Here is a 13831-nt window from a genome sequence, read left to right on the forward strand (position 1 = left end):
ACAGGGCAGGTGGAAGAGCAGCTGTTGCTGCCATCAGTGAAAACACAGCATTAGCCAGCATCCTGGCTCCTGGTGGGAAAGTGTTTTACTAACCAGAAAAATACTTTCCACCCTGTGGTGTCTTGCAGACCTTTAAACTTGCATCTGCAAAAATCAGAGAAATTTTTCTGTCATTCTCACAACAAAGTTAAATTACAGAAACAACTTTTAAAATGTGAGGATTTTCTTTTTTTAAAATAAGAGAGGAAACTTCAACATGATTAGAAATATTCCCTAAGCTCAGCAAGGGGTGGTGTGGGCAAGATAGAATTTCCAGCTCATGAGGGAAGTAAGAACCGTGTTCCCAGTCTATTGAGGGGAGCGGGGGGGAAATATGGAGAGCTGGACCAGCTGAGCTTTGCTTGGCCAAAAAGGTATTGTCCTACACCAGCTTTTCCTAATTCTATTCTAGGCTACAGAAAGGGAGAGGGGGATGAAGACCAGAAAATCTGGGCATCTTGTAATCCTGATTCTTCCAAAACATGTTGTAATGGAAAGTAGAATGCTGACAGAGCAATGACAGATAGAAGGATGGGAGTAAGATGTGGAGCTAACAAAGAGCAAATCTGTGGGTGTAAGAAACCAGAGCCAAAGGGTATAGTGCATTCTTTAATCCACAGCATCGACCATGAATTTCTAGATCTACTGTTTATATAAATTGATTCACCTCAGAAGCAAGTATTTTCATTGCTGATATGTTCTTACTATAATTTATAAGATTATATATAACAATTCAACAGTCTTCATTGTAGTGGGCAAAACATCAAACCCTCTTACAGGTCTGCAGTATGGCACTCTTTGCAAGTAGAATCAAACAAAAAAACTTCAAGTCAGCAAAATGCTGGTGTCATATGTATTAGGTCAATTAAAAAAAAAAACTAAAAGTATGGGATAAAATTCCCCAAAGACCCTCAAGCTTTTAAATACCTTATTTGTGTTAATGACTTGATGAGTTCAAGCACCCTCCTGTTTTAATGTTGAATAATTACTGTTATGGTAATCAAAACATCATTTAGTGAATCAAGCATATAATGTTGAAGATATTCTAAAATAATATTGAAAGCAGATAATTTAACTCAACACATGAAGACTTGCTCTCATTCCTAGCAATGAAAATTTCTCCACAACATGCTTGGTGCATAACACTGCAACCAAATGGGAAAAGTTTGGTTTAGAACAAAAGTCTACAGAAACTCATGCCAAAACATACATTAAATGTTCTCTAGAATATGTTTTTTAATAAAATTTTGTGTGTCTATTAGATATTATAACTCACCATTCAAAATCTGTACAAACTCGTGTCAATGTGTGCTCCCACCAAGTAACAAGGCTTTTCAAGGACTGATCCCCACTCATGCCTGGACCCCTCCCATCATTTTAACATGCTGAGTAATCAGTTTCATTATGGGTCAGTTCCTTATTCTATACCTAAAACTTCATCCCCTTGTAAGTGTTCTTAATATGGCAGTTGAGTCCTTATGACAGTCATACAGGGATACAAGTCAAGTGTTCCTGATACATCTCACCAGGTGGGCAGACTGGCCAGCATCAATGCAGGGCATGTCAGCTTCTGCTAGACAAGTGAAAATATCCCCTTAAACTGCTGAAAAGTTTTGATAGAAAAATCACTTCATGTTTGTCTTGTTTTCCCAAACCACCATAAGAGAGGAAATGAAGGGGCAGAAAATGTGGGTGTACCTCATTACTGCTGTTACAGGTTTGGGTATTCAAATAAATGCCTGGTATGGTAGGAAAAGAAATTTACTCTCTGTATATGAATGACTCCTCTTGCAATGTGCATAGTAATTCCAACATTCTCAAAACTTGAGCAGTTCCTACAAGAAGAGGAAGGAAAAAACCCAAAAAGGCTTTCCACAAACACATTAGCCCTTACTGTGAAATTGGTCCACTCACCACTGATAACACAAAAACATCAGAGAAAGCCAAATAGAAAGAATCAGATGGAAAATTTGGAAATTGTTTGGAAAATAAAATACATTAAAAAAAGATTGGGAAATGCCAGAAGGCTTTTCAAAAGGCCAGGGGAAGAACTGAGAGTGCTGATACCCAGTTTGGCCAAAGCTTGAATAAGGAAAAATGTCTGTTTTAAGTACTACGGTCGATTTTAACTAAAATAACTCACCCCCAGAATCTGGTCCATGTCACTGCAGAAAGCATATTCTTTGGGGATGTTTCAATCTGACTATGCTATTTCAAACAGATGACAGCACCTGCATTTGGGAAACAGATCATTTCAGGAAAACCAAGAAGAAAATCCACTGTACAGGCATTTCATACAAATGTTAAAAGATACTAATTCTCTTATCGTATTATACAAGGAATACCCCACACTTCACATGATTAGGATCTGTGTGAGTCAAGGTTTACAGTCTTGTGCCCAAGACAGCCAAACATTAAAAGCCTGTGACTAAACAGAGTGGGGGGGAAGACCCAAAAGAGGAAAAAAGAAGACAGCCATGCAAATTATTTTCTGCCTGTGAACAGCCCATGTTGAATCATCCGCTTGGGCCAGATAATGCCTGCAAAAGTTGTCAGATAATGAGTTAAGCACCACAAAAGCAAGGCACAAACCTTCGCCGTCAGTTGAGGGAACAGAGGAAATTAATGAAATGGGGGTTTGTTGCCTCCCACACCAACCACACAGAAGCTCGTCTGTTTTGAGGATTCACGACAGCTTTGAGTGCAGGGTGCTCTGCCCACAGCACTGGTCACCTGCTGAGAGCTAGCATTGAACTGGGTTACATTATAATTGGATTTTCCGAAGGCAGCACATTAGCATTTTCCATGATCTCACCCTTATTAGCCAAATCACTAATCAGGGGTAGCACAGTTATATTGTTTGCTGGTTAAGCTATCTGGTGCTACAGTGTCTGTCAGCCAGCTCAAATTCATGCATAGATAAAAACTCCTCTCTCTCTAACAGAGACTCTGGAGTCTATTCTGTAGCTAATGTTCCAGTCAAATTCTAATTTCCAGTAGTTCATGGAAAAGCAATTTCTACCCAGAGGTTGGTTCACTCAGCGCTTTGCTCTTGTTCTTCCTGAGTTAAGAGCTTCATTTCTTTGATCAGTGTAAGCAAAAGCAGCATTGCTGTAAAATGTGACAGCAGAAAAATCCTTTGCCATGGACTTTTGTGTCCAAAATCAAGCACAGAACATGTTTAATCCCGTTCTATTATTTTCATGCACAGACCTTTGTATATTGATGGGAATGGAAATACCTGTTCTAAAAGCAGAAATGACACAGGCAGGAGATCTCTTTACTGATGGCTCTGTCTTTGCATGGCTCGATAAGCTGTTTGTGTGGAAACTTGAACTCTAACTTCTGAGCTATGAGGAAAGCACACACGACATCTCATGCAGCCTTATGGTGCAAAAATCTCAGTTCTTTCTTTTAGGTGGGACCCCAGCAGGTGCAGGTACCTGTCTCCCAACAGCTGCCCTGTTAAAAACATGAAAGGAAGAGGCAAATTTGCAAGATTATCAAGTAATGTTTGCTGAACACTCACTCACCACAATTTTCTGAAAAATAATAATAAAAAAAATATTATCTAAATACAATTTCATTTAAAAAGCCAGGTTTTATTCTCAGGTTAGAGGTTACACGATGATGTTCAGATGCATTACAAGAATAATTTGGAAATATAAAGCCATTTTCACTACGAAGTTAAACCCATTAAATATATGTATTCAGATTCTTCTGATCCAAACAAGCATACACAGAAAAAAATGATTAGATTTCTTCTGGAGCCAAAACAAAAGGAGGGCTGGCCCTGACTCAAAAAGGGGAACAGGTTCCTTCCACCTGGCCTGGCATCAGCAGTGCCCTGCTTACAATTACAGGAATATGTTAAAACAGTGAAGCAGATTTCCCTTCTACCAAAGAATCAAGAAAAAGAGGACAGAATTCAAGATGGTATATAAACAAATTATTCCCTGGAATCAAATAAAGAAGACTGTAACTCTCAAACAAACAAACAAACAAAAAATCACATTATTTGGCTTATAAGCTCTTTAATTCAAACCAAATGTGACTGTCTCTGCTTCCCCAGCAATAGCTGTATCTTCTCTCATAAGGCTTTTTAACAGATTCTCATAGGCAGCACACACAGCATCTTCAGAACAAAGGGCAATAATGCTTCCCAGCAGAGTTTAACTGGATTCTGAGGATCACCAGCCTGTACGATCTGCTTTTCTATTGTCCTCGCAGGGATTTCACCAGGCATAAATAACATGCACTGAGGAGATAAGGAGCTAGGGGCAAAAAAGCCTCAGAACAAAACAGAATAATGAAGTTGCAAGACTAGCTTGCAGCCTTTGGTCTACACTTCTCCAGGTCATAGGCTGTCAGCGATGGGCTCTCTTATCCAAGGATGAATCTGCAAAAGTAAATCAATACAAGTTATTTTGACATTGAGAAACACAAGTCACTTATGATTAATTTCCTCTGTTTTGTAACACACGCATGCACCCCCCCCGAGTCAATACTGTACATAATTACAAGTCTGTAATCAATCCAATAGAAATGACATTAAGTGTGAAGAAGCAAAAGAGGGCAGGGATATCATACAGTGCACTAGCAGTGTCTCTCTCAACTTCAATCTAGCCCTGATTGTTAATACAGAATGAACAGTAGGTTCTAATAACCTAAAGCCCTCATATAAAATCTTTCTAGACCTCTAAAAAGGTGCTCATAGGTATAAATTAGCATTAGGTGCACCCAAGAGAGAAGGTAAGTACCACAGAGGGAAGAATTAGGTAGCAGTACCTACAGCTAAGTAGGTGTCTGTGGTTCAAAGATGTGTTTGACAGTAACTCACTGGAGCTAGGAAAAGAAAATAAAATTGAAAAAAGGAAATATACTATGGCCAGAGTAACACATACTTCCTTCCTGAAGTTTCAAAAGATCTAGAAATGCTGTAACATGTCACTAGTAGCAAACACACTAGCACATAAAGTATTTCACTTAAAAGAGAAACATTAAGAGTGAAATATTTCCAGCGGGGCTTGAATTTGCCTAGGAGAATTGCTCTGCAGCTCAGTAACCCCATCATTCACTTCCAAACCCACATTGCTGAAGATATTCAAACGTATATGGAAGAAAACTTGATCCAAAGGTCCACATTTGTAGCAAGCAGCAGTACCATGAATCACAAATTTGTGTGACACCTTTTCCTTGCAGGTTAGTACCACAACTAAAATTCATGTTATTTGTTCACAGAAGCCAGGAAGAGCAAAAATTAGCAGACTGGTTCTTTGTGCAAGAAAGATAAATCAAAGTACTTGTGTGTCCATTTTATTCCACATAAAATAGATGCCTATAACAGCAAAGAAGGTGAAACAAAATTTTCTAAGAAGAAAAGTGCTTCCAAGCTTTACATCAAATTTTGGTATGCATATAACAATAAAAAGGGGGGAGCAGAGGGTGGTGGAAAAAGAGGACTCTGATATTCAAACACCTCAGGCAGCTATACCATGGGGATGTCTTTTAATTGTTTTTATTCCTTCCCAGTCCTGAGTCCCAGTGGGACACACTGAGGTCACCCTGCTTATGCCAAGATGCTTTTGGCTCCTAAAATTCTTGCCTAGCTGATGCAAAGCAGAAGGTTCCACAGCACTGCAGGCACTGCCTGCCAGAAAAGAAAGGCAAACATGATATAACATGCAGTTCCCCAAATGGAAGAGTGTCTCTCACCTAGGATGGCATTAACCATTCAGAAAACCTTCTGTATATTTTGCAGCACAAGCAGGCTTCAGAGCCCAGCACAGAGTACTTTTACACTTAAAACATACAACAGGCAAAGGAAGGTGGATTCCTTATAGCCAGGGTGGGTAGGAACTGGCTGCTACTTTAATAAGCAAATGGAATGGAATGGACATTTACATTGCTCCTTTAGATGATCAGTGAGGAACTAAGGATATTTCCAGATCACAGGTGGATGCTTCATCAAGTCATCAGGAAAAAAAATGATGTAATGAGAACAGCCACCACGTCACCTATCAGCAGAGGACCCCCATCAATGTCTATTTTCAGGCAAGTTCCCTTAAATGCCTTGATTCTTCCCTATGTTTTACTCTCAAAGGGAGAAAAAATGCCAGCGTCTGAAGCCATTTAAAATCTAACTGGTACTGAATGATCATAGAATCATAGAATCATAGAATCCTAGGGGTTGGAAGGGACCTCGAAAGATCATCTAGTCCAACCCCCCTGCCAGAGCAGGGTCACCTAGAGCACATCACACAGGAAGGCATCCAGGCGGGTTTTGAATGTCTCCAGCGAAGGAGACTCCACAACCTCTCTGGGCAGCCTGTTCCAGTGCTCTGTCACTCTTACAGTAAAAAAATTTTTCCTGATATTCATCTTAAACCTCCTATGCTCCAACTTGTATCCATTACCCCTTGTCCTATCACTGGTCTTCACTGAAAAAAGCTTAACTCCATCGTCTTGACACTCACCCTTTACATATTTGTAAACATTGATGAGGTCACCCCTCAGTCTCCTTTTCTCCAAACTAAAGAGACCCAGCTCCCTCAGCCTTTCCTCATAAGGGAGATGTTCCACTCCCTTAATCATCCTTGTGGCTCTGCGCTGGACTCTTTCAAGCACTTCCCTGTCCTTCTTGAACTGAGGGGCCCAGAACTGGACACAATATTCCAGATGTGGCCTCACCAATGCAGAATAGAGGGGGAGGAGAAATCCTGATATGTTGTTTCATAGAAATAAAATTATCAAATCATGCAGCTGTTTAAATTACATATTCCGTTCCTCTTCACATGAGACTTTTCTGCCTGGCACTCTGAAAAACTACGTAACGTTCTGTGATCTTTTGCTTAAGCTGACTTTTAAAAGCAATACATTTCTAAGAAAAGGCAACTACTCACATTCTGGAGTTAGAAATTAAAGGTGTGCTAATGGCCTCTTTTCTACACTGCAGAAATCCAGTTGTATTGGTAAAAATCCTGAAAATAATCACATTTTCATTCCCAGTGGCGATGGCAAGCTGCTAATTAAATCTGTCTTGACTGGTTGGGAGCTCTGATAATTTCTAATGTAATGTATGCACTGAGGACAGGCTAATACCACAAATATTGAGGGTCTGGGATTTTTTCCAGGGAAATTAAGATGTCAGTTAATTGACTTTTTTCCTGTCTGGTTTTCATTGAAGACCTCCACAAATCCATTTTTCAGTTTTTCATTTTGCACCCCCCTCCCTACAGATGTCATTATTTTCAGTGGAAAACCCCACACTTCTCCCTCCTCTTCTTCCAATTAGCTGTAATTATAACAACATTAGCAGCAAAGTAGGTACCTTGAGGGCAAAAATCTGGAAAGGAGTAGAGTGTGGAAGGGAACAAGAGATTATATTACAATGAAAGTAAGTGGAGACACCATGCTTCTTCATGTGCTCATCTGGGCATCCTTAGGGCTTTGCAGGTCAATTTTTGCTTTCCCTAGGTGTGCCAATACAAGGCGGTGACCACCTGCTCTCCCCACAAGCCTCCAGAGATGGCCCTTGAACTGAAAGGCTCATGAAGGCCTGAAACAAAGGCTTCTCCCCGTGCCTGCCACAACTGGATCCAAAATTAAAATGTACCATTTAGGTCAAAGAAATCCAGTAGTTATATCTGATGTTCTCAAGGGGCAACCGGGGTTCATAAATACATGTACTGAGAATATTTCTGCCAAGAAAACGAATACAGTAAGATTAATTTTGGAAATGAAAAAGGCAATACATGCCAGCAACTGTGGCATGCAAAAGGGTTTTTGCTCTGAGTAGGGCTTTGAGTAATAAACCTCTTTTCCAGAGAATTTTTCATTAAAAAACTGTGTTCAGGGAAAATCTCCAGAAGTCAATCTTTTTTTTTCAACTGTCTTTTCAATTTTGCACAGTTGGATAAGGAAGGAAGTCAACAGTGCTTGCCAAATACAGCGACATTAAGTACACTTGCTGGAAATCTTTCTGCCTTGCTCCTTAAAAAGGGGGAAAACAAACAAACAAACAAACAAACAAAACAAACAAAAAAACCCAAACAAAAACCCACCCCACAACCAAGAACAAAGAGATTGGAAACCAGTTCCAGGAACATTGCGTGCCCAAGCATGAAGAGACTTAGGAGCTAATGTCCCTCCAAAGGCAGCATTGCTGGTCAAACAAGGCTAAGCTGGAAGAATTTAAGTTTAGGACCAGGCTTGCTGCACAACAAAGAACCTGGGGAGGAACCAGCCCCGTGGTGGGCAGGAGGAGTTATTCTCCTGAAAATATATTGCTGGCTCAGTGAGATCACAACTCATCATCTTCCTTAATCTCTACCAATCTCCCATAATTTACCTTTCCACATTGCCTTTCTCTCTTTATTGTGACCTTCAAGGAAATGTTTTTGCTTTTTTGGAAGCCCAATGAATTTCTCTAATTCTCCTTTGCAGACAGATGGTTGCCTGTTGAGGACTCCCCTGAGTGGTCTTTCCCTAGCAGCCTGACCACCATTGCAGCCCACCTATAGAGAGCATGGCTGGACACAAAGCATTCCTCTCCACCTCTTCACCCCGCCTGATTTCAGCTGGAGCATGTCATATTTGGGAAGATATGGAGAAGAAATACTTATGTTCACAAACAAGCTGAACTCTGGTATGAGTTATCTGAGTTTTTAAGCCTTTTAACAAGAGGCGCAATATGAAACTTTCTGGATACAAATGGGAAGAAAACGCTAGTAAAATCAGACCAATAAATATGAATTCAGCCCACATCCTCCTATTTGCAAACCACCCCTTAAATATTTCTGGATTCAGTTTGGATCCCAGTGGTGGTGGAAAACTGAACTCTTTATTAGATTGCAGCATGGAAGAGCAGGAGGAGAAGAACCAGGTTAAACATTCAGCTCCCTGTGCCTGTGCAGATGCACAGACAGCAGGCAACTGCATCCTGAGTGTAGCCTGGCATGAAAGCCACCCCAACCCCTGGGCATGCCTTGAGTACCTGTTGCACTGTGAATGAACAAGGGTGTGGAATACCTTCCTCTCACCCATTGAATGAAGTTATTTTCAGGCTAATTATAAAGGGCTCAAATAAAAAAGTGCCAGATCCACACCCGCAGGCTACCATGAAAGTTCAGTGCTGGAGGCAACATTGCTCCTCAGACCTGAGTGCAAGTGATCCTCTACTGACTACCAAAACATAGATCTGTGGAGAAAATAACAGACTGGAGTATAAACTTTGAAAAACAAGATCAAATAGGATTGATGAAATTTCTGTAGCAGATTAAAAAAAAAACAAACACTAAATAAAAAAATTTCAGTGATTATCCTATTTGCATAGATAGAGGGAACGAGGTGTTCCTTAGAGAAAACAGAAAGACAGCTAGGTGCAAATAACTTGCTCCTTCACAAGGAACAGGACAGAGGGAGGAAAACACAATCTAAGTATATCTATCCAAGACTGCAGAAAAAATTAATAATTCCTCCTTGGTGACAATATACCTTTGCAGTCCCAATGACGTTACAGCAAACTACTTGATGTACAGACACACATAGATTTCAGCTATCTTTAAAAGAGGCACTTTTTTGATAGTATATAATAAAAAGAATCAGTTTCATTATTCATTTCACTTGTGTTCACCTCTAAAGTTACAAACTGTGACCTGTATTTTGTAATTATTCCTTAAGAAAAAATAGTCAGTGCTAAAGAAAAAAATCGTTAAGTAAAACTTCAAGGTTTCCCCTAGAAACATCAGTCTCCTGAAATGAAACTGCCTCATGCCTAGAAGTTGCTGCCCTGCTGCCTTTTTTTTTTTTTCCTATAATGAAGCCCTATCTCAGAAGAGATAAGGTTTATTGGTCAATTTATCATCTAACGAGGAAATGAAGACGAGAAATGAGACTCAGGAATGTTGCTTCAGGTACTAGCTCATTTAAACCCACCATTGTAATTAGCAACTAGCTCATTTAAACCCACCATTGTAATTAGCACTCACACAAAATAGAACAAAGAAATTGGGACATCAAGAATACTTTCATCACATATTCTTGGCATTTCTATCTTTGATACCCTCTCAACACACTTAAATGCAAATTAGATATAGGTGACTATATATAATACATAACCCAGGGTAGTGCCTTTTAATTGATCGCAGGGGTCGGATTTCTGTGTGATCAACGGCTAATAGTCTTTGTTCTATCAGCAAAGATAAAAAGAGTAAGAGTCCCAAAGATTTTAAAACAGACATCCTAGACAGTGCCATGATGGGACTTGTAGAGAATTCCTCTTTGTGAAGACTGAAGACAAAGGAAAGAGACAAGTCTCAAAGTGTCCTATTCCCTGTCCTATTGAGGAGGAGAAATTTGGATGTTCTGGACAAGGAACAGTAACAGAAAGACAGAGCATGGATTTAAAAATCTCTTTTTCAGGAAGCCAGAGTCAAGTCATATATTCAAGTAGGGTAAAAGAAGAACTCTCTCTCTTCAGATTCTCCAAGTGTACTGCCCTGGACCACAGCTGAAATTGGTGTCCAGACTTGTTTCAATCACTGTTATAAACATGTTCCCTGTATTCTCTGGTGCAGTAAATCACTGAAGAGTTTAAGTGGGAGGAACTACAAAATTAATCTCCCATCCTCTCTTGCAGTCACAGAACTACTTTCCCCACAACCACATCAGAACCCTCCAAACAGCTGCCATGTAATTATGGGAAGCTCATCCTCCAATTTAGTGAGCCATGTACCCACCCTACTCTCTCTTCTGTGCAAATGTGGACCACAATAAGTGGAATAGTTCCTCTGTAGCCATCTTCTTCTAGATGTTACAAAACAGCTTTTGGTGATGAGTCCCTGCAACTCCATATGGTATCCACTCATACCACTGAATGGCAGATGCAAGAAGCACACACACTCCTGCAGTGCACACCAGCAAACTTTGCTGGTCCTTCTGCAGCACAGGAGTATGTGTCATTCATCTGAGATAGCACCTCCAACAAAGGGCCATGAGATATGACAAAAAGAGAAAAACCCAACAAATTTAGATGCCTTAATTCCCAACCACTTAGAGAGAAAAAGGGTGGTTTATGGAAGTTTCTGAGGAGAAAATTCAGAGGGGCAGATTCCTCCCCCAGCACAACATCCCTTTTTCTTTGTGCTCTCTAGCATCCATCTTTTGAGTGGTCTGAAACAAGTACTTTGAAATGGCCAGGAACCTAGCATGATTCCAAAAGCAGGTACAAATATTAAATAGCCCTCCTGCTTTCCAAAAGATAATTTGCACAGACACTTTGGCAACTAATTAACTTTGTCCAATTACATGGTTTTATTTTCAGACCTGGCACCTTGAATTATTAGAGGAGATCAAGAATAGCCATGGGCAATTTACCTTTAAGGTGAAACAAGGTCCTAAAGCCTGTACTTCATTCCCAAGGACTTCTAAAAACTGCCCCATCTTGGCCCCCAGGTTTGACACATCATTAAGTTTAGTCTTGGCTGGCGCAACAGAAGCTCTAAGGACAACTCTGAGAATATCTTTTCTTTAGGATTATTACTAGGTGTTTAATGAGGCAAACGTGTGATCCTATAATGTGTAATAGAGACATTTTGTTAATTGCAATGAAGCTGAAAGCCGTAATGTAGATGGTATTACATTAGAAACCTCACCTGTGTTGCACAAACACCAGCCTCAGTTCTTTGAGGCAAAGCTGTGACATAAGCACTCAACAGATAAATAGGAAAGTTTACTCTATATCCCTCAAAGGCCCCCATTTACAAAAAGTGCATTTAAAATATGCTCTGTACAGCTGTTGTCTTACCATTTGCCTTGTGCTGTACATCTGGCGGAAACTGGTCAGGAACATACCACTGATAGTCTGGCTGCACAGAACAATAAAACATTATTACAGCAATATGGACTGCATAGACTCTTCAAACAAAAGAACAGTGACATGATAAAAATATAATTGCACTGTGAAGTTTTTTATTAGTCATACAAAAGGAGTTTACAAAAAAATGTTATATTTTAGCTTTATATTTCCACTGATTAAGTCTTTCAGCTTGCTCCCTTTTTTATTGCTTGTGGTTTAGGTGCTGCACTCATTAAAAATATTGATGCAAACCTTTCTAGATCCCACAAATCAAAAGAGACATTACCAGAAAGAAATCAGGTTTTAAAAGAGCTAAAGAATAAAGTGCACCTGAAGATACTAGCAGGCATCCCATTCTTGGTACTAAACAACCCCAGAGAAACCTGGTACACATGTACAGGTGAAGCTGTTCCAGTCTGAAAACATGTAACATCTGTAACACATTTCAGTGTGACAAAAATAACCCACTTAATAAATTTCTCTCCCCTCCTCCCTTCCTTACAGGTTAGCATTAGTGTTACTATAACATTAGCTCTTCTCAAATAACTTCCTGAAAATATTGTGGGATGGGTAAAAATCCCACCTTTCTTACAAGAGGAAGTATTGGGAAGGTTATGTCCATGTAAACAGTTTTGTTCAGGGAAATCTTGGTAGAAATACTGCATTGTATTTTATACCACACACCATGGTAAATGAGTAGCAAATTACCACTCGAGAAAACAACTTTGGGGCCAGACATTTCAGTTGAAGCTGTATTAAGCTGTCTATCTGGTTTAAGTAGTACATGCAAGCTTGTCAAATTCCAGGTAATTACTGCTTCAAAATTAGTTAAACTGTGAAAATACTTCTTGTCTTGCAGAAATTTACTCTGACAAAATCCTGAGTAGTCCCAAGGAGACTCTTACAGATTTCAACTTGTAGGGAAGAAATTTCATAATCTTCTAAAGAAGTTTTGCCTAAATTAAGATGACAGGATGAAGCTGCAGACACAGAAAACAGATTTAACTTCTGTGCATGCTGTCATTCATAGTTAAAAGCAGTAATCACTCATACATTGTCAGGAAAAAAAGGAGCTAACCTATTTTCACTTAAATTATATCATCCACAGTAATTATTAACTAATTCTGTGCTGGTGGGCAAACAGAATAGGCTTTGGTACACAGCAAGACTGTTTTGCTTTAAGCACAGGTAGCTCTTCCACCAATGGCTCAAAATATACTTATTTGCATTGCTTTTTTGAATTTCTGTTGAATTTTCTGTTCTCTGATCTACTCTTTCGTAAGAACGTACACTACACAAACTTGAATGAATTTCAGAAAGAAGAGGTGTATTTCATGTCAGACTGAACAAAATGCTTCTGCTAACAATGTAAAAAGGAAGGAAAAGGTGCAAGATATAAAAAGAATGAAAAAGCAAAAGCACAGACTAAACACACAGCATTACATACATTAACTCAGGACACTCATTAAATTCTAACACCTTTCCTCATTGCTAAACAAATTGCTAAGGGAGGTATCAAAAGCTCAGAGCAGCAGCGCTGCACTCACACAGGAAGAATTTCAAAGAAAACTCAGAATGAAACTGGGAGTTACAAAGCAACCAGTCAAAATGACCCCAGTGCTCCGGCAGGAATGGCAAAGTTGTAAACCTGGTGATCCCTCGCAGAATTAGAAACCCAGATGATGAAAGTTCAGGGAGAAGAGCCAAAATAATCTGGGACAACGTCCAAAGTGCAGTGAAAAATATTCTGCAATACTTCCAACTCTGATAAATAGGCAGATAAGCACACTCCTGAAGCACAGAAATTACTTGTTTGACCACAGCTTTTCTGATGGATTCCTACAGCCTGAAAGCCTTATGTGTGTTTTGCAAAAATTCAGATATAATTTCTCAAATAATGAGCATCTTTCCATATGTGACAGCTTTATAGCCAGC

General features: G+C 39.6%; 1 protein-coding gene across 2 annotated transcripts in view; it reads right to left on the reverse strand.

The window, feature by feature from the left end:
- Positions 1 to 3619: 3619 nt before the first annotated feature.
- TNIP3 (TNFAIP3 interacting protein 3) overlaps positions 3620 to 13831 on the reverse strand; it is a 77931-nt gene continuing 67719 nt past the window's right edge. For both annotated transcript variants that reach the window (XM_051616846.1, XM_051616844.1), the window contains 2 exons: positions 11846 to 11906; positions 3620 to 4438 (listed from right to left, as the gene is read on the reverse strand). In XM_051616846.1, coding sequence (XP_051472806.1) covers positions 4407 to 4438; positions 11846 to 11906 — 93 coding nt within the window. In that variant the 3' untranslated portion in view covers positions 3620 to 4406. The remainder of the gene's footprint in view (positions 4439 to 11845; positions 11907 to 13831) is intronic.

Source organism: Apus apus, chromosome 4 (assembly GCF_020740795.1).
Source record: "Apus apus isolate bApuApu2 chromosome 4, bApuApu2.pri.cur, whole genome shotgun sequence".
In the NCBI taxonomy this organism is placed as follows: domain Eukaryota; kingdom Metazoa; phylum Chordata; class Aves; order Apodiformes; family Apodidae; genus Apus; species Apus apus.